The 24,891-nt window shown below is 45.3% G+C and overlaps 1 protein-coding gene across 10 annotated transcripts in view; it reads left to right on the top strand.

Moving 5' to 3' along the window:
• Positions 1-24,891, top strand: part of herc2 (HECT and RLD domain containing E3 ubiquitin protein ligase 2) — a 283,800-nt gene that overhangs the window by 49,331 nt on the left and 209,578 nt on the right. For all 10 annotated transcript variants that reach the window (XM_045687211.1, XM_045687213.1, XM_045687210.1 and 7 more), the window contains 8 exons: positions 2,658-2,771; positions 12,168-12,419; positions 14,470-14,663; positions 17,930-18,130; positions 18,280-18,508; positions 18,695-18,819; positions 22,118-22,296; positions 23,109-23,293. In XM_045687211.1, the coding sequence (XP_045543167.1) occupies positions 2,658-2,771; positions 12,168-12,419; positions 14,470-14,663; positions 17,930-18,130; positions 18,280-18,508; positions 18,695-18,819; positions 22,118-22,296; positions 23,109-23,293 (1,479 nt within the window). The remainder of the gene's footprint in view (positions 1-2,657; positions 2,772-12,167; positions 12,420-14,469; positions 14,664-17,929; positions 18,131-18,279; positions 18,509-18,694; positions 18,820-22,117; positions 22,297-23,108; positions 23,294-24,891) is intronic.

Genomic DNA, 24,891 nt, shown 5'->3' with positions numbered 1-24,891 from the left:
TACTGGACTAGACCTAACCACTACTGGACTAGACCTAACCACTACTGGACTAGACCTAACCACTACTGGACTAAACCTAACCACTACTGGACTAGACCTAACCAGTACTGGACTAGACCTAACCGCTACTGGACTAGACCTAACCCTAACCACTACTGGACTAGACCTAACCACTACTGGACTAGACCTAACCACTACTGGACTAGACCTAACCACTACTGGACTAGACCTAACCACTACTGGACTAGACCTAACCACTACTGGACTAGACCTAACCACTACTGGACTAGACCTAACCCTAACCACTACTGGACTAGACCTAACCACTACTGGACTAGACCTAACCCTAACCACTACTGGACTAGACCTAACCACTACTGGACTAGACCTATCCACTACTGGACTAGACCTAACCACTACTGGACTAGACCTAACCACTACTGGACTAGACCTAACCACTACTGGACAAGACCTAACCCTAACCACTACTGGACTAGACCTAACTGCTACTGGACTAGACCTAACCGCTACTGGACTAGACCTAACCGCTACTGGACTAGACCTAACCACTACTGGACTAGACCTAACCCTAACCACTACTGGACTAGACCTAACCCTAACCACTACTGGACTAGACCTAACCACTACTGGACTAGACCTAACCACTACTGGACTAGACCTAACCGCTACTGGACTAGACCTAACCGCTACTGGACTAGACCTAACCGCTACTGGACTAGACCTAACCGCTACTGGACTAGACCTAACCACTACTGGACTAGACCTAACCACTACTGGACTAGACCTAACCACTACTGGACTAGACCTAACCACTACTGGACTAGACCTAACCACTACTGGACTAGACCTAACCACTACTGGACTAGACCTAACCACTACTGGACTAGACCTAACCCTAACCACTACTGGACTAGACCTAACCACTACTGGACTAGACCTAACCCTAACCACTACTGGACTAGACCTAACCACTACTGGACTAGACCTATCCACTACTGGACTAGACCTAACCACTACTGGACTAGACCTAACCACTACTGGACAAGACCTAACCCTAACCACTACTGGACTAGACCTAACTACTACTGGACTAGACCTAACCACTACTGGACTAGACCTAACCACTACTGGACTAGACCTAACCACTACTGGACTAGACCTAACCCTAACCACTACTGGACTAGACCTAACCGCTACTGGACTAGACCTAACCGCTACTGGACTAGACCTAACCGCTACTGGACTAGACCTAACCGCTACTGGACTAGACCTAACCACTACTGGACTAGACCTAACCACTACTGGACTAGACCTAACCACTACTGGACTAGACCTAACCCTAACCACTACTGGACTAGACCTATCCACTACTGGACTAGACCTATCCACTACTGGACTAGACCTAACCACTACTGGACAAGACCTAACCCTAACCACTACTGGACTAGACCTAACCACTACTGGACTAGACCTAACCACTACTGGACTAGACCTAACCACTACTGGACTAGACCTAACCACTACTGGACTAGACCTAACCGCTACTGGACTAGACCTAACCGCTACTGGACTAGACCTAACCGCTACTGGACTAGACCTAACCGCTACTGGACTAGACCTAACCGCTACTGGACTAGACCTAACCGCTACTGGACTAGACCTAACCGCTACTGGACTAGACCTAACCGCTGCTGGACTAGACTTAACTGCTACTGGACTAGACTTAACCACTGCTGGACTAGACTTAACCACTGCTGGACTAGACTTAACTACTGCTGGACTAGACCTAACTACTGCTGGACTAGACCTAACTACTGCTGGACTAGACCTAACTACTACTGGACTAGACCTAACTACTACTGGACTAGACCTAATCCTAACTACCACTGGACTAACCCTAACTACTACTGGACTAGACCTAACCCTAACCACTACTGGACTAGACCTAACCCTAACCACTACTGGACTAGACCTAACCCTAACCACTACTGGACTAGACCTAACCCTAACCACTACTGGACTAGACCTAACCCTAACCACTACTGGACTAGACCTAACCCTAACCACTACTGGACTAGACCTAACCGCTACTGGACTAGACCTAACCCTAACCACTACTGGACTAGACCTAACTACTACTGGACTAGACCTAACCCTAACTACTACTGGACTAGACCTAACCCTAACCACTACTGGACTAGACCTAACCCTAACTACTACTGGACTAAACCTAACCCTAACCGCTACTGGACTAGACCTAACCGCTACTGGACTAGACCTAACCGCTACTGGACTAGACCTAACCGCTACTGGACTAGACCTAACCGCTACTGGACTAGACCTAACCGCTACTGGACTAGACCTAACCGCTACTGGACTAGACCTAACCGCTACTGGACTAGACCTAACCCTAACCCTAACTACTACTGGACTAGACCTAACAACTACTGGACTAGACCTAACCCTAACCACTATTAGACTAAACCTAACCATTCAGAGCTGCACTTTAAACTCTGTGACTTTATCATGAGGACAAGCACAGCTTTCAATTCCCTTTCAGGATAATTAAACATCAGCTAATGTGTAAGAATGATGTCCTTGAGTCTGGGCTTTGTGACTGACCATGTTGTCTCTAGGTTCCAGTGAAGACCAGCATGTTCCCATGCTGGTGACCGCTCTGAAGGGGCTAAAGGTGCTGGATGTGGCCTGTGGCAGTGGAGATGCACAGACCCTGGCTGTCACAGAGAACGGTGAGCGGAGAGACCGATGGGTCTGAGACGCTAGGATCAATTACTATGGGAATACTGGGGTCTGAGACACTAGGATCAATTACTATGGAATACTGGGGTCTGAGACGCTAGGATCAATTACTATGGAATACTGGGGTCTGAGACACTAGGATCAATTACTATGGAATACTGGGGTCTGAGACGCTAGGATCAATTACTATGGAATACTGGGGTCTGAGACAGACACTAGGATCAATTACTATGGAATACTGGGGTCTGAGACAGACACTAGGATCAATTACTATGGAATACTGGGGTCTGAGACAGACACTAGGATCAATTACTATGGAATACTGGGGTCTGAGACAGACACTAGGATCAATTACTATGGAATACTGGGGTCTGAGACAGATACTAGGATCAATTACTATGGAATACTGGGGTCTTAGAAAGATACTAGGATCAATTACTATGGAATACTGGGGACTGAGACACTAGGATCAATTACTATGGAATACTGGGGTCTGAGACAGACACTAGGATCAATTACTATGGAATACTGAGGACTGAGAGACACTAGGATCAATTACTATGGAATACTGGGGTCTGAGACGCTAGGATCAATTACTATGGAATACTTGGGACTGAGACGCTAGGATCAATTACTATGGAATACTGGGGACTGAGATGCTAGGATCAATTACTATGGAATACTGTGGTCTGAGAAAGATACTAGAAAGATACTGGGATCAATTACTATGGAATACTGGGGTCTGAGAAAGATACTAGAAAGATACTAGGATCAATTACTATGGAATACTGGGTTCTGAGAAAGATACTAGGATCATTTACTATGGAATACTGGGGTCTGAGACAGATACTAGGATCAATTACTATGGGAATACTGGGGTCTGAGACAGATACTAGGATCAATTACTATGGGAATACTGGGGTCTGAGACACTAGGATCAATTACTATGGAATACTGGGGACTGAGACACTAGGATCAATTACTATGGAATACTGGGGTCTGAGACAGACACTAGGATCAATTACTATGGAATACTGGGGTCTGAGACAGACACTAGGATCAATTACTATGGAATACTGGGGTCTGAGACACTAGGATCAATTACTATGGAATACTGGGGTCTGAGACGCTAGGATCAATTACTATGGAATACTGGGGTCTGAGACGCTAGGATCAATTACTATGGAATACTTGGGACTGAGACGCTAGGATCAATTACTATGGAATACTGGGGACTGAGATGCTAGGATCAATTACTATGGAATACTGGGGACTGAGACAGACACTAGGATCAATTACTATGGAATACTGGGGTCTGAGACAGATACTAGGATCAATTACTATGGGAATACTGGGGTCTGAGACAACTAGGATCAATTACTATGGAATACTGGGGACTGAGACACTAGGATCAATTACTATGGAATACTGGGGTCTGAGACAGACACTAGGATCAATTACTATGGAATACTGGGGTCTGAGACAGACACTAGGATCAATTACTATGGAATACTGGGGTCTGAGACACTAGGATCAATTACTATGGAATACTGGGGTCTGAGACGCTAGGATCAATTACTATGGAATACTGGGGTCTGAGACGCTAGGATCAATTACTATGGAAAACTTGGGACTGAGACGCTAGGATCAATTACTATGGAATACTGGGGACTGAGATGCTAGGATCAATTACTATGGAATACTGGGGACTGAGACAGACACTAGGATCAATTACTATGGAATACTGGGGTCTGAGACAGACACTAGGATCAATTACTATGGAATACTGGGGTCTGAGACAGACACTAGGATCAATTACTAAGGAATACTGGGGTCTGAGACAGACAATAGGATCAATTACTATGGAATACTGGGGTCTGAGACAGACACTAGGATCAATTACTATGGAATACTGGGGTCTGAGACAGACACTAGGATCAATTACTATGGAATACTGGGGTCTGAGACGCTAGGATCAATTACTATGGAATACTGGGGTCTGAGACGCTAGGATCAATTACTATGGAAAACTTGGGACTGAGACGCTAGGATCAATTACTATGGAATACTGGGGACTGAGATGCTAGGATCAATTACTATGGAATACTGGGGACTGAGACAGACACTAGGATCAATTACTATGGAATACTGGGGTCTGAGACAGACACTAGGAACAATTACTATGGAATACTGGGGTCTGAGACAGACAATAGGATCAATTACTAAGGAATACTGGGGTCTGAGACAGACAATAGGATCAATTACTATGGAATACTGGGGTCTGAGACAGACAATAGGATCAATTACTATGGAATACTGGGGTCTGAGACAGACAATAGGATCAATTACTATGGAATACTGGGGTCTGAGACACTAGGATCAATTACTATGGAATATTGGGGTCTGAGACACTAGGATCAATTACTATGGAATACTGGGGTCTGAGACACACTTGGATCAATTACTATGGAATACTAGGGTCTGAGATACTAGGATCAATTACTATGGAATACTGGGGACTGAGACACTAGGATCAATTACTATGGAATACTGGGGACTGAGACAGACAATTGGATATATTACTATGGAATACTGGGGACTGAGACAGACACTAGGATCAATTACTATGGAATACTGGGGTCTGAGACAGACACTAGGATCAATTACAATGGAATACTGGGGTCTGAGACAGACACTAGGATCAATTACAATGGAATACTGGGGTCTGAGACAGACACTAGGATCAATTACTATGGAATACTGGGGTCTGAGAGACACTAGGATCAATTACTATGGAATACTGGGGTCTGAGACACTAGGATCAATTACTATGGAATACTGGGGTCTGAGACAGATACTAGGATCAATTACTATGGAATACTGGGGTCTGAGACAGACACTAGGATCAATTACTATGGAATACTGGGGTCTGAGACAGACACTAGGATCAATTACAATGGAATACTGGGGTCTGAGATACTAGGATCAATTACTATGGAATACTGGGGTCTGAGACACTAGGATCAATTACTATGGAATACTGGGGACTGAGACACTAGGATCAATTACTATGGAATACTGGGGTCTGAGACAGACACTAGGATCAATTACTATGGAATACTGGGGTCTGAGACAGACACTAGGATCAATTACTATGGAATACTGGGGTCTGAGACAGACACTAGGATCAATTACTATGGAATACTGGGGTCTGAGACAGACACTAGGATCAATTACAATGGAATACTGGGGTCTGAGATACTAGGATCAATTACTATGGAATACTGGGGTCTGAGACACTAGGATCAATTACTATGGAATACTGGGGACTGAGACACTAGGATCAATTACTATGGAATACTGGGGACTGAGACAGACACTAGGATCAATTACTATGGAATACTGGGGTCTGAGACAGACACTAGGATCAATTACTATGGAATACTGGGGTCTGAGACAGACACTAGGATCAATTACTATGGAATACTGGGGTCTGAGACGCTAGGATCAATTACTATGGAAAACTTGGGACTGAGACGCTAGGATCAATTACTATGGAATACTGGGGACTGAGATGCTAGGATCAATTACTATGGAATACTGGGGACTGAGACAGACACTAGGATCAATTACTATGGAATACTGGGGTCTGAGACAGACACTAGGAACAATTACTATGGAATACTGGGGTCTGAGACAGACAATAGGATCAATTACTAAGGAATACTGGGGTCTGAGACAGACAATAGGATCAATTACTATGGAATACTGGGGTCTGAGACACTAGGATCAATTACAATGGAATACTGGGGTCTGAGATACTAGGATCAATTACTATGGAATACTGGGGTCTGAGACACTAGGATCAATTACTATGGAATACTGGGGACTGAGACACTAGGATCAATTACTATGGAATACTGGGGTCTGAGACAGACACTAGGATCAATTACTATGGAATACTGGGGTCTGAGACAGACACTAGGATCAATTACTATGGAATACTGGGGTCTGAGACAGACACTAGGATCAATTACTATGGAATACTGGGGTCTGAGACAGACACTAGGATCAATTACTATGGAATACTGGGGTCTGAGACAGACACTAGGATCAATTACTATGGAAAACTTGGGACTGAGACGCTAGGATCAATTACTATGGAATACTGGGGACTGAGATGCTAGGATCAATTACTATGGAATACTGGGGACTGAGACAGACACTAGGATCAATTACTATGGAATACTGGGGTCTGAGACAGACACTAGGAACAATTACTATGGAATACTGGGGTCTGAGACAGACAATAGGATCAATTACTAAGGAATACTGGGGTCTGAGACAGACAATAGGATCAATTACTATGGAATACTGGGGTCTGAGACACTAGGATCAATTACTATGGAATATTGGGGTCTGAGACACTAGGATCAATTACTATGGAATACTGGGGTCTGAGACACACTTGGATCAATTACTATGGAATACTAGGGTCTGAGATACTAGGATCAATTACTATGGAATTTTGGGGACTGAGACACTAGGATCAATTACTATGGAATACTGGGGACTGAGACAGACAATTGGATATATTACTATGGAATACTGGGGACTGAGACAGACACTAGGATCAATTACTATGGAATACTGGGGTCTGAGACAGACACTAGGATCAATTACAATGGAATACTGGGGTCTGAGACAGACACTAGGATCAATTACAATGGAATACTGGGGTCTGAGACACTAGGATCAATTACTATGGAATACTGGGGTCTGAGACACTAGGATCAATTACTATGGAATACTGGGGTCTGAGACAGATACTAGGATCAATTACTATGGAATACTGGGGTCTGAGACACTAGGATCAATTACTATGGAATACTGGGGTCTGAGACAGACACTAGGATCAATTACTATGGAATACTGGGGTCTGAGACAGACACTAGGATCAATTACAATGGAATACTGGGGTCTGAGACAGACACTAGGATCAATTACTATGGAATACTGGGGTCTGAGACACTAGGATCAATTACTATGGAATACTGGGGACTGAGACACTAGGATCAATTACTATGGAATACTGGGGTCTGAGACAGACACTAGGATCAATTACTATGGAATACTGGGGTCTGAGACAGACACTAGGATCAATTACTATGGAATACTGGGGTCTGAGACAGACACTAGGATCAATTACTATGGAATACTGGGGTCTGAGACGCTAGGATCAATTACTATGGAATACTGGGGTCTGAGACGCTAGGATCAATTACTATGGAAAACTTGGGACTGAGACGCTAGGATCAATTACTATGGAATACTGGGGACTGAGATGCTAGGATCAATTACTATGGAATACTGGGGACTGAGACAGACACTAGGATCAATTACTATGGAATACTGGGGTCTGAGACAGACACTAGGAACAATTACTATGGAATACTGGGGTCTGAGACAGACAATAGGATCAATTACTAAGGAATACTGGGGTCTGAGACAGACAATAGGATCAATTACTATGGAATACTGGGGTCTGAGACAGACAATAGGATCAATTACTATGGAATACTGGGGTCTGAGACAGACAATAGGATCAATTACTATGGAATACTGGGGACTGAGACACTAGGATCAATTACTATGGAATACTGGGGTCTGAGACAGACACTAGGATCAATTACTATGGAATACTGGGGTCTGAGACAGACACTAGGATCAATTACTATGGAATACTGGGGTCTGAGACACTAGGATCAATTACTATGGAATACTGGGGTCTGAGACACTAGGATCAATTACTATGGAATATTGGGGTCTGAGACACTAGGATCAATTACTATGGAATACTGGGGTCTGAGACACACTTGGATCAATTACTATGGAATACTCGGGTCTGAGATACTTGGATCAATTACTATGGAATACTGGGGACTGAGACACTAGGATCAATTACTATGGAATACTGGGGACTGAGACAGACACTAGGATATATTACTATGGAATACTGGGGACTGAGACAGACACTAGGATCATTTACTATGGAATACTGGGGTCTGAGACAGACACTAGGATCAATTACAATGGAATACTGGGGTCTGAGACAGACACTAGGATCAATTACAATGGAATACTGGGGTCTGAGACAGACACTAGGATCAATTACAATGGAATACTGGGGTCTGAGACACTAGGATCAATTACTATGGAATACTGGGGTCTGAGACACTAGGATCAATTACTATGGAATACTGGGGTCTGAGACAGATACTAGGATCAATTACTATGGAATACTGGGGTCTGAGATACTAGGATCAATTACTATGGGATACTGGGGTCTGAGACACTAGGATCAATTACTATGGAATACTGGGGTCTGAGACACTCGGATCAATTACTATGGAATACTGGGGTCTGAGACACTAGGATCAATTACTATGGAATACTGGGGTCTGAGACACTAGGATCAATTACTATGGAATACTGGGGTCTGAGACAGATACTAGGATCAATTACTATGGAATACTGGGTCTGAGACAGATACTAGGATCAATTACTATGGGAATACTGGGGTCTGAGACACTAGGATCAATTACTATGGAATACTGGGGTCTGAGGCACTAGGATCAATTACTCTGGAATACTGGGGTCTGAGACACTAGGATCAATTACTATGGAATACTGGGGACTGAGACACTAGGATCAATTACTATGGAATACTGGGGTCTGAGACAGACACTAGGATCAATTACTATGGAATACTGGGGTCTGAGACAGACAATAGGATCAATTACTATGGAATACTGGGGTCTGAGACAGACAATAGGATCAATTACTATGGAATACTGGGGTCTGAGACAGACAATAGGATCAATTACTATGGAATACTGGGGTCTGAGACGCTAGGATCAATTACTATGGAATACTTGGGACTGAGACACTAGGATCAATTACTATGGAATACTTGGGACTGAGACACTAGGATTAATTACTATGGAATACTGGGGTCTGAGACAGACACTAGGATCAATTACTATGGAATACTGGGGTCTGAGACAGACACTAGGATCAATTACTATGGAATACTGGGGTCTGAGACAGACACTTGGATCAATTACTATGGAATACTGGGGTCTGAGACAGACACTTGGATCAATTACTATGGAATACTGGGGTCTGAGACACTAGGATCAATTACTATGGGAATACTGGGGACTGAGATACTAGGATCAATTACTATGGAATACTGGGGTCTGAGACACTAGGATCAATTACTATGGGAATACTGGGGACTGAGACACTAGGATCAATTACTATGGAATACTGGGGACTGAGACAGACACTAGGATCAATTACTATGGAATACTGGGGACTGAGACAGACACTAGGATCAATTACTATGGAATACTGGGGTCTGAGACACTAGGATCAATTACTATGGAATACTGGGGTCTGAGACAGATACTAGGATCAATTACTATGGAATACTGGGGTCTGAGACACTAGGATCAATTACTATGGAATACTGGGGTCTGAGACAGACACTAGGATCAATTACTATGGAATACTGGTGTCTGAGACAGACACTAGGATCAATTACAATGGAATACTGGGGTCTGAGTTACTAGGATCAATTACTATGGAATACTGGGGTCTGAGACACTAGGATCAATTACTATGGAATACTGGGGTCTGAGACACTAGGATCAATTACTATGGAATACTGGGGTCTGAGACACTAGGATCAATTACTATGGAATACTGGGGTCTGAGACACTAGGATCAATTACTATGGAATACTGGGGTCTGAGACAGATACTAGGATCAATTACTATCGAATACTGGGTCTGAGACAGATACTAGGATCAATTACTATGGAATACTGGGGTCTGAGACAGACACTAGGATCAATTACTATGGAATACTGGGGTCTGAGACAGACAATAGGATCAATTACTATGGAATACTGGGGTCTGAGACAGACAATAGGATCAATTACTATGGAATACTGGGGTCTGAGACACTAGGATCAATTACTATGGAATACTGGGGACTGAGACACTAGGATCAATTACTATGGAATACTGGGGTCTGAGCCACTAGGATCAATTACTATGGAATACTGGGGTCTGAGTCAGACACTAGGATCAATTACTATGGAATCCTGGGGTCTGAGACAGACACTTGGATCAATTACTATGGAATACTGGGGTCTGAGACAGACACTTGGATCAATTACTATGGAATACTGGGGTCTGAGACAGACACTAGGATCAATTACTATGGAATACTGGGGTCTGAGACAGACACTAGGATCAATTACTATGGGAATACTGGGGACTGAGATACTAGGATCAATTACTATGGAATACTGGGGTCTGAGACACTAGGATCAATTACTATGGGAATACTGGGGACTGAGACACTAGGATCAATTACTATGGAATACTGGGGTCTGAGACACTAGGATCAATTACTATGGGAATACTGGGGTCTGAGACACTAGATTCAATTACTATGGAATATTGGGGTCTGAGACACTAGGATCAATTACTATGGAATACTGGGGACTGAGACACTAGGATCAATTACTATGGAATACTGGGGTCTGAGCCACTAGGATCAATTACTATGGAATACTGGGGTCTGAGACAGACACTAGGATCAATTACTATGGAATACTGGGGACTGAGACAGACACTAGGATCAATTACTATGGAATACTGGGGACTGAGACAGACACTAGGATCAATTACTATGGAATACTGGGGTCTGAGACACTAGGATCAATTACTATGGAATACTGGGGTCTGAGATACTAGGATCAATTACTATGGAATACTGGGGTCTGAGACAGACACTAGGATCAATTACTATGGAATACTGGGGACTGAGACAGACACTAGGATCAATTACTATGGAATACTGGGGTCTGAGACAGACACTAGGATCAATTACTATGGAATACTGGGGACTGAGACAGACACTAGGATCAATTACTATGGAATACTGGGGTCTGAGACACTAGGATCAATTACTATGGAATACTGGGGTCTGAGATACTAGGATCAATTACTATGGAATACTGGGGTCTGAGATACTAGGATCAATTACTATGGAATACTGGGGACTGAGACACAAGGATCAATTACTTTGGAATACTTACTGGGCCTTATCCTTCGCTGTCATATATGTTAATTCATGTGACACACTTTTTGATTGAAAGTTGTAAGACAGAGTATTTGACCTGTAGTAGAAAGTAATTTCCCTGTAGTAGACGAGTATTTCCTCTTCAATTTGAAGGTGTCACACCTTTTCCATATTTTTACCCCATTGTAATGTTAGCTCCTTTACCACCCTTCTTTCTCTCCCTTCAGGCCAGGTGTGGTCGTGGGGGGATGGGGACTATGGGAAACTGGGTCGTGGAGGCAGCGACGGCTGTAAGACCCCAAAGCTGGTGGAGAAGCTTCAGGACCTGGATATAGTGAAAGTGTGCTGTGGAAGTCAGTTCTCTGTAGCACAGACCAAGGATGGACAGGTGTACACCTGGGGGAAGGGTGACAACCAGCGCCTCGGACACGGCACCGAGGAACACGTACGCTACCCCAAGCTGCTCGACAGTCTACAAGGTTAGTAGCTTTTCCGAATGGTGAAGAACATCGAGCCGCTCGGGTGCACCCTTACCTGCCGATCTATAAATTACGTTTCCGTAGTCTAGCATGGGTAGGATGGTCATCTGAATCAGGGTTAGTTTGGCAGCTGGGGTGAAAGAGGAACCATTACGATAGAGGAAACCAAGTCTAGATTTAACTTTAGCCTTTAGCTTTGATATGTGCTGAGAGAAGGACAGTGTACCGTCTAGCCATACTCCCAAGTACCTGTATGAGGTGACTACCTCAAGCTCTAAACCCTCAGAGGTAGTAACCACACCTGTGGGGAGAGGGGCATTCTTCTTACCAAACCACATGACCTTTGTTTTGGAGGTGTTCAGAACAAGGTTAAGAGTAGAGAAAGCTTGTTAGACGCTAAGAAAGCTTTGTTGTAGAGCGTTTAACACAAAATCCGGGGAGGGGCCAGCTGAGTATAAGACTGTATCATCTGCATATGAATGGATGAGAGAGTTTCCTACTGCCTGCGCTATGTTGTTGATGTAAATTGAGAAGAGCGTGGGGCCTTGGATCGAGCCTTGGGGTACTCCCTTGATGACAGGCAAGGTATCCTTCAGAAATTAATTAAACTAAATATAGAATAACAAGCATGGGTTGTTAATATGACAAGGATTGTGTCTTTGGCTGCTGGACAACAAAAGAAAGTATATGGCATTGAAATATTGGTTTCATATGAGGAAGTGTTTTTATAAAATAATCCCCTTAAGATTCCTATGGTTGGAACATGGTAAGACATGCCTTTATAAAAAAACTTCCAGGAATTTAAAGAATTACGTTTATGGTTAAATATTTTCAAAATGTGGACTGCCTCAGCTCAAGGTTGCAAGGTGGGGGATGTTGCAGTGTGCAACAGACACCGGCCTTTGTCTGTCTGTCAGAACAACAGACACTGGTCTTTGTCTGTCTGTCAGAACAACAGACACTGGTCTTTGTCTGTCTGTCAGAACAACAGACACTGGTCTTTGTCTGTCTGCCTGTCTGTCAGAACAACAGACACTGGTGTTTGTCTGTCTGCCTGTCTGTCAGAACAACAGACACTGGTGTTTGTCTGTCTGCCTGTCTGTCAGAACAACAGACACTGGTCTTTGTCTGTCTGTCTGTCTGTCTGTCTGTCAGAACAACAGACACTGGTCTTTGTCTGTCTGTCTGTCTGTCTGTCTGTCTGTCTGTCTGTCTGTCTGTCTGTCTGTCTGAACAACAGACACTGGTCTTTGTCTGTCTGTCTGTCTCTGTCTGTCTGTCAGAACAACAGACACTGGTCTTTGTCTGTCTGTCAGAACAACAGACACTGGTCTTTGTCTGTCTGTCTGTCAGAACAACAGACACTGGTCTTTGTCTGTCTGTCAGAACAACAGACACTGGTCTTTGTCTGTCTGTCTGTCTCTGTCTGTCTGTCAGAACAACAGACACTGGTCTTTGTCTGTCTGTCTGAACAACAGACACTGGCCTTTGACATGACAGGCTGTAGTTAATACCATAGTCTACCACCTACACTTTGACATGTAGACTAGTTCTTTATGTACATTGGAATATACTTAGGTTTTTCTATATAGAATAAGCTAGTGTTTTTCTGGATTTCTGTAAAAACCTGGGAACCTCCATCCCGCTGTCCCATTTTAAAGGAATTGTGTTGATATAGAGGGACTCTAATTATCCCTTTCTCTTTGTCCTTTACCTCTAGGGAAGAAAGTGGTGGACATGGCTGTTATCCCCGTCTCTTTGTCCTTTACCTCTAGGGAAGAAAGTGGTGGACATGGCTGTTATCCCCGTCTCTTTGTCCTTTACCTCTAGGGAAGAAAGTGGTGGACATGGCTGTTATCCCCGTCTCTTTGTCCTTTACCTCTAGGGAAGAAAGTGGTGGACATGGCTGTTATCCCCGTCTCTTTGTCCTTTACCTCTAGGGAAGAAAGTGGTGGACATGGCTGTTATCCCCGTCTCTTTGTCCTTTACCTCTAGGGAAGAAAGTGGTGGACATGGCTGTTATCCCCGTCTCTTTGTCCTTTACCTCTAGGGAAGAAAGTGGTGGACATCGCGGTCGGTTCCACTCATTGTCTGGCTCTGACTGATGAAGGAGAGGTCCACAGCTGGGGCAGCAACGACAAGCTGCAGCACTTTGATACGCTATTCTCCAACAAGAAGCAGCCCAAGGCTCTGCCGGGCCTCAACTCCAAACACATAGTGGGCATCTCCTGTGGGCCAGGACAGGTGAGAGAGTTCACATGTCTTTCACCAGCGGAATAATGTAAGGTTTTATGTATAAGGCATATAGAAACTTCAAAGGATAACTTTTGCTGTTAAGCTGGGATGGACAACTTTGATGGGGGATGGGGGCCACGCGTTGATGGGGGGCGGGGCCACGCGTTGATGGGGGCGGGGCCAGGCGTTGATGGGGGCGGGGCCACGCGTTGATGGGGGCGGGGCCAGGCGTTGATGGGGGCGGGGCCACGCGTTGATGGGGGGCGGGTCACGCGTTGATGGGGGCGGGGCCAGGCGTTGATGGGGGCGGGGCCAGGCATTGATGGGGGGCGGGGCCAGGCGTTGATGGGGGGCGGGGCCAGGCGTTGATGGGGGCGGGGCCAGGCGTTGATTGGGGGCGGGGCCAGGCGTTGATGGGGGCGGGGCCAGGCGTTGATGGGGGACGGGGGCCACGCGTTGATGGGGGACGGGGCCACGCGTTGATGGGGGACGGGGGACACGCGTTGATGGGGGACGGGGGCCACGCGTTGATGGGGGACGGGGCCACGCGTTGATGGGGGACGGGGGACACGCGTTGATGGGGGACGGGGGACACGCGTTGATGGGGGACGGGGGACACGCGTTGATGGGGGACGGGGGACACGCGTTGATGGGGGACGGGGGACACGCGTTAATGGGGGACGGGGGACATGCGGGGATGGGGGACGGGACCACGCGCGGATGGGGGGCGGGGCCATAATGACATTCTTTTCATCCCTGCTGTGAAATCTAATCAAAGCTGATTTCTGCAACAATTTAGCTGATTAAGATGAAAACAAACATTTCTTTGAACTCCTTTTGGGAACCTTAACATTTCAACATTATGTCTGAAACGGTTCTTAGGTTTGGAAATAGCAAAACTGCACAGGAACTCACCTTTCAGATTGCAAAGAAAACGTGTAAACTGCACAATATATTTGAGTTTATATTTGTTGTATTATTTGTTCTGTTTTCTCTGGTGGATTAAATAGAAATTGCAACCAACTTTCTAGGACTTGTTTTAAAAATAGTGATATTTGGGAGATTAATTTCCTTTTCAAATACCTGAGAGTGAGAGGTTGTAATCTGAATAAAGGGAAAAAGGACTTTCTTGAACATGGGGTGAGACATTTTTACTAATTTACTAGAGAACCATTTCGTATTTAAGTATAACTTTTGTATGATTGAAGCCTTTTAGTGAGAGGTCTAATGCTTTAATATTTAATTATTTCTGCCCTCCGAATTCATATTCATTATATAAATAGGCCCTTTTTTAATTTTGTCTGGCTTGTTATTCCAAATAAAATGGAATCTTTTTTTCTCATATAATTTAAACAGGTTGCTAGTTGCAGGCAAGGCCATAAGTAAACTGGGATATGACTAAAGAGTTAATCAGGGTAAACTGGGATATGACTAAAGAGTTAATCAGGGTAAACTGGGATATGACTAAAGAGTTAATCAGGGTAAACTGGGATATGACTAAAGAGTTAATCAGGGTAAACTGGGATATGACTAAAGAGTTAATGAGGGGGATTATTCCACAAATAGACAGGTATTTTCCGGTAGCAAGATCTTATACATTTTTGACAACTTTCTATTAATATGTATTTGTAGTTAGATACTCTTTATTTATATCCCCAAATGGGGAAATAAATAATGTACACATCCCCATCAGACCATTTTATTGGTAAACTGCACGGTAATGTAAAAGTTGTATTTTAAGTGATATATAGTATAGTACATTTTATCATAATTTGGTTGTAATCCAGAGAATACGTCCAGAGAATACGTTTCTAGATCCTCTGAGGCTGTGGAGGGATCTAAGTTGTGGTTTTAAAACAAAACGTCATGACCTTGTTTATTTTTATTTAATATACCCACATCAGATACAGACAGCATGAGTATAGGCTAACATCAACACACATAATAAAATACAACTTTTGTTGAGAGAACAGAAGTATGAATTGGCAGAAGTAGGGTATGGGTGATTTAAAAACAACATTCAGTCCTGGCGTGTTGGGATGGAGGTCGCGGTCCTGGCGTGTTGGGGTGGAGGTCGCGGTCCTCACGTCCTCCTGGTCTGTGGGACAGCGCGCGTGGTCCTCCTGGTCTGTGGGACAGCGCGCGTGGTCCTCCTGGTCTGTGGGACAGCGCGCGTGGTCCTCCTGGTCTGGGTGGACAGCGCGCGTGGTCCTGCGTGGTTGGGGGCAGCGCGCGTGGTCCTCCTGGTCTGTGGGACAGCGCGCGTGGTCCTCCTGGTCTGTGGGACAGCGCGCGTGGTCCTCCTGGTGTGTGGGACAGCGCGCGTGGTCCTCCTGGTCTGTTGGGACAGCGCGCGTGGTCCTCCTGGTCTGGGGGACAGCGCGCGTGGTCCTCCTGGTCTGGGGGACAGCGCGCGTGGTCCTCCTGGTCTGGGGGACAGCGCGCGTGGTCCTCCTGGTCTGTGGGACAGCGCGCGTGGTCCTCCTGGTCTGTGGGACAGCGCGCGTGGTCCTCCTGGTCTGTGGGACAGCGCGCGTGGTCGTCCTCCTGGTCTGTTGGGACAGCGGCGTGGTCCTCCTGGTCTGTGGGACAGCGCGTGGTCCTCCTGGTCTGTGGGACAGCGGCGTGGTCCTCCTGGTCTGTGGGACAGCGGCGTGGTCCTCCTGGTCTGTGGGACAGCGCGTGGTCCTCCTGGTCTGTGGGACAGCGGCGTGGTCCTCCTGGTCTGTGGGACAGCGCGTGGTCCTCCTGGTCTGTGGGACAGCGCGCGTGGTCGTCCTCCTGGTCTGTGGGAACGGGGTGGTCGTCCTCCTGGTCTGTGGGACAGCGGCGTGGTCGTCCTCCTGGTCTGTGGGACAGCGCGTGGTCCGTCCTCCTGGTCTGTGGGACAGCGCGTGGCTTCCTCCTGGTCTGTGGGACATGCGCGTGGTCCTCCTGGTCTGTGGGACAGCGCGCGTGGTCGTCCTCCTGGTCTGTGGGACAGCGCGCGTGGTCGTCCTCCTGGTCTGTGGGACAGCGCGCGTGGTCGTCCTCCTGGTCTGTGGGACAGCGCGCGTGGTCGTCCTCCTGGTCTGTGGGACAGCGCGCGTGGGTCCTCCTGGTCTGTGGGACAGCGCGCGTGGTCGTCCTCCTGGTCTGTGGGACAGCGCGCGTGGTCGTCCTCCTGGTCTGTGGGACAGCGCGCGTGGTCCTCCTGGTCTGTGGGACAGCGCGCGTGGTCCTCCTGGTCTGTGCCGCTGACCCCTGTCTGTTTTCTGCTGGTCTTGTGTCTGTAGAGCTTTGCGTGGTCGTCCTGTTCAGAGTGGTCTGTGGGACAGCGCGTGCCTTTCGTAGTGGACGTGTGCCCTGTGACCTTTGAGCAGCTGGATCTGCTCTTGCGGCAGGTGAGCGAGGGCATGGACGGCTCTTCTGATTGGCCCCCGCCTCAGGAGAAAGAGTGCATGTTGGTTGCTTCCCTCAACCTACTCAGGCTACAGGTAAGGAGGCTCTTCTAAAACACTACGATATGAGATTGATGTTTTTATAGATTGTCCTGGATGACTTGATGTGTCTGATTTTATGAAAATAGTCGTACGGAAAGTGTTTCAAATGGTTTTCTACAAACTTGAATGTGTCTTGTCTGTAGCTCCATGCAGCCATCAGTAACCAGATGGACCCTGAGGAGTTGGGTTTGGGTCTGGGCAGCGGGCTGCTCAACAACCTGAAGCAGACCGTGGTAACGCTAGCCTCCAACGCTGGAGTCCTCAACACCGTCCAGTCAGCTGCCCAGGCCGTGCTACAGAGCGGTTGGTCAGTGCTGCTCCCTACCGCAGAGGAGAGGGCCAGGGCGTTGTCCTCACTACTACCCAATACAGGTCCGTTCGCCTCTTAGCAGACGCTATTATCTAAAGCGTGTGTATGATCCATGAGGGAATTAAAACCCCAAAACCTTTGAACTGTCTCGTGGGTTAAGCAGAAAACAATTGTTGTTGTAGTGAAGAGTTCAGGTGTGTGTTTTTTTTTGAGTTGCTCAGTGGTTTCCGTCTCCGTCTGTCCCTCAGCATCTGGTAACGAGATGAGCGTCAGTCCTGGACGTCGCTTCATGATCGACCTGCTGGTCAGCAGTCTGATGGCCGACGGAGGGCTGGAGTCTGCTCTCAACGCTGCCATCACAGCGGAGTTACAGGTTGGTCGCAGAGTAGAGTCCCAAATGGATCCCTATTCCCTATTTAGTGCCTTACTTTTCACCACGGCCCCTAGGGCTCTGGTCAAACGTAGTGTACTATATAGGGAATAGGGCTCTGGTCTATAGTAGTGCACTATATAGGGAATAGGGCTCTGGTCTAAAGTAGTGTACTATATAGGGAATAGGGCTCTGGTCTATAGTAGTGTACTATATAGGGAATAGGGCTCTGGTCTATAGTAGTGCACTATATAGGGAATAGGGCTCTGGTCTATAGTAGTGTACTATATAGGGAATAGGGCTCTGGTCTAAAGTAGTGTACTATATAGGGAATAGGGCTCTGGTCTATAGTAGTGCACTATATAGTGCACTATATAGGGAATAGGGCTCTGGTCTATAGTAGTGCACTATATAGGGAATAGGGCTCTGGTCTATAGTAGTGTACTATATAGGGAATAGGGCTCTGGTCTAAAGTAGTGTACTATATAGGGAATAGGGCTCTGGTCTATAGTAGTGCACTATATAGTGCACTATATAGGGAATAGGGCTCTGGTCTATAATAGTGCCACTATATAGGGAATATGGCTCTGGTCTACAGTAGTGCACTATGTAGGGAATAGGGCTCTGGTCTAAAGTAGTGCACTATATAGGGAATAGGGCTCTGGTCTATAGTAGTGCACTATATAGGGAATAGGGCTCTGGTCTAAAGTAGTGCACTATATAGGGAATAGGGCTCTGGTCTAAAGTAGTGCACTATATAGGGAATAGGGCTCTGGTTTATAGTAGTACCACTATATAGGGAATAGGGCTCTGGTCTATAGTAGTGCACTATATAGGGAATAGGGCTCTGGTCTAAAGTAGTGCACTATATAGGGAATAGGGCTCTGGTCTAAAGTAGTGCACTATATAGGGAATAGGGCTCTGGTCTATAGTAGTGCACTATATAGGGAATAGGGCTCTGGTCTATAGTAGTGCACTATATAGGGAATAGGGCTCTGGTTTATAGTAGTACCACTATATAGGGAATAGGGCTCTGGTCTAAAGTAGTGCACTATATAGGGAATAGGGCTCTGGTCTATAGTGGTGCACTATATAGGGAATAGGGCTCTGGTCTATAGTAGTGCACTATATAGGGAATAGGGAGCCATTTTAATGCTCTGAACACAGCCTGGGATCCAGGACGGTGTGTTTAATGCTCTGAACACAGCCTGGGATCCAGGACGGTGTGTTTAATGCTCTGAACACAGCCGTCACGGCTGGGATCCAGGACGGTGTGTTTAATGCTCTGAACACAGCCTGGGATCCAGGACGGTGTGTTTAATGCTCTGAACACAGCCGTCACGGCTGGGATCCAGGACGGTGTGTTTAATGCTCTGAACACAGCCTGGGATCCAGGACGGTGTGTTTAATGCTCTGAACACAGCCTGGGATCCAGGACGGTGTGTTTAATGCTCTGAACACAGCCTGGGATCCAGGACGGTGTGTTTAATGCTCTGAACACAGCCTGGGTCCAGGACGGTGTGTTTAATGCTCTGAACACAGCCGTCACGGCTGGGATCCAGGACGGTGTGTTTAATGCTCTGAACACAGCCTGGGTCCAGGACGGTGTGTTTAATGCTCTAAACACAGCCTGGGTCCAGGACGGTGTGTTTAATGCTCTGAACACAGCCTGGGTCCAGGACGGTGTATTTAATGCTCTGAACACAGCCTGGGTCCAGGACGGTGTATTTAATGCTCTGAACACAGCCTGGGTCCAGGACGGTGTATTTAATGCTCTGAACACAGCCTGGGATCCAGGACCATGTGTTTATAGCGCTACCACTCGCCCGTCTCCCAGTCTCTCAGACCATCATTTGTTCATACTTGGAGTCGTCATTGTTTGGCCGACAGACGTGATCGTCTATAGTCAGAAGAAATCTGTCGTTGATGTTTAGTGCTATGTTACTGCATACCAAGAGTTTTGCCATTCTGTAGATTGCCACATTTCAAAATGGGATTAAAATGTTTTTAATTGTCATATTTTGTCAACTATCTAAACAATATAAAATGTTTGAATGACATTTGACAGTTATTACAGCTGTGAGTCTTTCTGGGTAAGTCTCAGTGTCGTCTTGGTAAGCAACTCCAGTCTATATCTGGCCTTGTGTTTTAGGTTATTGTCCCGCTGGAAGGTGAATTTATCTCCCAGTGTTTGTTGGAACCAGGTTTTCCTTTAGGACTTTTCCTGTGCTTAGCTCTATTCTGTTTCTTTTTATCCTAAACAACTCCTCAGTCCTTAATAACGATGACAAGCATACCCATAACATGATGCAGCCACCACTATGCTTGACAATATGAAGAGTGTTACTCAGTGATGTGTTGGATTTGCCCCAAATATAACACTTTGTATTCAGGACAAAACATTATTTCTTTGCCACATTTAAAACATTTTTTTTTTTACTTTATTGCCTTATTGCAAACAGGATGCATGTTTTGGAATATTTAAATTCTGTACAGGCTCCTCCTCGTTCTTTGTGGACCTTCCAGATAATTGTATCTGGGGGGTACAGAGATGAGGTAGTCATTAAAAAATCTTGTTTAACACCATTATTGAACACTGAATGAGTCCATGAAACGTGTTATGTGACTTGTTAAAGCACATTTTCACTACTGAACTTATTTAGGTCATAACAAAGGAGTTGAATACTTATTGACTCAAAGACATTTCAGCTTTACATTTTTTATTAATTTGTAAAAATGTCTAAACATAATTCCACTTTGACGTTATGGGGTATTGTGTGTAGGCCAGTGACACAAAATCTAAATGTAATAAAGGGACATTTTCTTTCTGTAAACACAACAAAATGTGGGAAAATGTCAACGAGTGTGAATCAGGCACTGTACAGTAAGTTTATGCAAGGCCAACAAAAATGTACATATGATTCAATTATGGAAAATGTGTCACTTTGTAGCGTACACATACGATTTAACACCTACCTGCTGCAACAAGTAATTTATTCACCAAAATGTACGGAAGATTACAGATACGAATGTTCACGTTCAGTCAGATCCAGAATTATTGGCAACCTTGATAAAGATGAGCAAAAAAATACTATAAAATAAATGATACTTTATCAAATCATTTCTGCTAATCATTTTGGACCTGATTTGTACATTAAAATCTCTTTTACTCTCCAATTGTGCAGCAGTCTTACGAATTCTATGAATTTTAATGCATGTTATTTGTCTCCGTTTGTGTTTTTTATACTGGTGACAAATCCCAAGTTGATTTAAATTCTAACCATCTGTTATCCGCTACTAGGACATAGAGGCAAAGAAGGAGGCTCAGAAAGAGAAGGAGGTTGATGAGCAGGAGGCCAATGCCTCCACCATGCTGCGCTGTCGCACCACCCTGGACAAAGACCTCATCAACACCGGGATATACGAGTCAGCTGGGAAACAGAGTTTACCTCTGGTCCAGCTCGTCCAGCAGCTACTGAGGTGGGTAGTTAACACTGGACTGAACTGTACATGTATTTATTTTGGGGGAAAGGATCAGAGCTACAACGTTTAACCTGACAAGCACCTCACTTCCGTAGAAGCCTTATTATTATTTGACCATGCTGGTCATTTATGAACATTTGAACATCTAGGCCATGTGCTGTTATAATCTCCACCCGGCACAGCCAGAAGAGGACTGGCCACCCCTCATAGCCTGGTTCCTCTCTAGGTTTCTTCCTAGGTTTTGGCCTTTCTAGGGAGTTTTTTCCTAGCCACCGTGCTTCTACACCTGCATTGCTTGCTGTTTGGGGTTTTAGGCTGGGTTTCTGTACAGCACTTTGAGATATCAGCTGATGTAAGAAGGGCTTTATAAATACATTTGAATTGATTTGATTTAGAAGCACCAGCATGCCTGTATAGAGGAACAATGACTGATATTTTACCAGAAGAACTTGTATACTTTAGGGGTATCCCACATACAGTGATGGGGAAAAAAGTATTTGATCCCCTGCTGATTTTGTACGTTTGCCCACTGACAAAGAAATGATCAGTCTATAATTTTAATGGTAGGTTTATTTGAACAGTGAGAGACAGAATAACAACAACAAAAAAATCCAGAAAAACGCATGTCAAAAATGTTATAAAATGATTTGGGGATCAAATACTTTTCCCCCCCCACTGTATAGTAGTCACTTGTGTAGTCACCTGTGTAGTCACCTGTGTAGTCACCTGTGTGTACATCTCGCCAAATGTGTTGAATATTGTACGGAATGAACTTAAAAGGTTATTGTGTTTTTTTTTCGATCCCTCAGGAACATGGCCTCCCAGACCATCGGTAGACTGAAGGACGCGGCCAGGAGGATATCGAGCGGGGTCGACGCGGAGCACGTCGGTAAAGAACGCTCGGCCTCCCTCGACCTGCTGCTGCGCTTTCAGAGGCTGCTGGTCAGCAAACTCTACCTGGGGGTCAACGGCACCGAAAACACCAATGGATACAGTGAGTCGTCACAGTCCTTCCCATTTAGAGTTGTGAACGTTTTAAAACGTTTTAAACGTTTAAACTAAATTTGTATCCTTTTAAATTTAAGAAAAATCCCTAACCGAAAAAACTTTTTTTGTTTTAGTTTATCAGTTACAGTGAGTCCTCATTGTGCAGGTTTAACTGAAACAGTGAGTCCTCATTGTGCAGGTTTAACTGAAACAGTGAGTCCTCATTGTGCAGGTTTAACTGAAACAGTGAGTCCTCATTATGCAGGTTTAACTGAAACGGTGAGTCCTCATTGTGCAGGTTTAACTGAAACAGTGAGTCCTCATTGTGCAGGTTTAACTGAAACAGTGAGTCCTCATTATGCAGGTTTAACTGAAACGGTGAGTCCTCATTGTGCAGGTTTAACTGAAACGGTGAGTCCTCATTATGCAGGTTTAACTGAAACGGTGAGTCCTCATTGTGCAGGTTTAACTGAAACAGTGAGTCCTCATTGTGCAGGTTTAACTGAAACAGTGAGTCCTCATTGTGCAGGTTTAACTGAAACGGTGAGTCCTCATTGTGCAGGTTTAACAGAAACGGTGAGTCCTCATTGTGCAGGTTTAACTGAAACGGTGAGTCCTCATTGTGCAGGTTTAACTGAAACGGTGAGTCCTCATTGTGCAGGTTTAACAGAAACAGTGAGTCCTCATTGTGCAGGTTTAACTGAAACAGTGAGTCCTCATTGTGCAGGTTTAACAGAAACAGTGAGTCCTCATTGTGCAGGTTTATAAGAAACAGTGAGTCCTCATTGTGCATGTTTAACAGAAACAGTGAGTCCTCATTGTGCAGGTTTAACTGAAACAGTGAGTCCTCATTGTGCACGTTGTGTTAGCTAATCCAAGTTTATCATTTTAAAAGGCTAATTGATCATTAGAACCCTTTTGCAATTATGTTAGCACAGCTGAAAACTGTTGTTCTGATTTAAAGAAGCAATAAAACTGGCCTTCTTTAGACTAGTTGAGTATCGGGAGCATCAGCATTTGTGGGTTCGATTACAGGCTCAAAATGGTCAGAAACAAATAACTTTTTTCTGAAACTCGTCAGTCTATTCTTGTTCTGAGAAATGAAGGCTATTCCATGCGAGAAATTGCCAAGAAACTGAAGATCTGGTACAACGCTGTGTACTACTCCCTTCACAGAACAGTGCAAACTGTCTCTAACCAGAATAGAAAGAGGAGTGGGAGGCCCCAGTGCACAACTGAGCAAGAGGACAAGTACATTAGAGTGTCTAGTTTGAGAAACAGACGCCTCACAAGTCCTCAACTGGCAGCTTCATTAAATAGTACCCGCAAAACACCGGTCTCAATGAACTCTGCCTAGAAGGCCAGCATCCTGGAGTCGCCTCTTCACTGTTGACGTTGAGACTGGACAGAGGAACTCTGCCAAGAAGGCCAGCATCTTAGTCGCCTCTTCTTCACTGTTGACGTTGAGACTGGACAGAGGAACTCTGCCAAGAAGGCCAGCATCTTAGTCGCCTCTTCTTCACTGTTGACGTTGAGACTGGACAGAGGAACTCTGCCAAGAAGGCCAGCATCTTAGTCGCCTCTTCACTGTTGACGTTGAGACTG

This window comes from Salmo salar, chromosome ssa10, assembly GCF_905237065.1.
Source record: "Salmo salar chromosome ssa10, Ssal_v3.1, whole genome shotgun sequence".
Classification (NCBI taxonomy): domain Eukaryota; kingdom Metazoa; phylum Chordata; class Actinopteri; order Salmoniformes; family Salmonidae; genus Salmo; species Salmo salar.
Note: the sequence above shows the minus strand (reverse complement) of the source record. Positions and strands in the feature narration are given on the sequence as shown.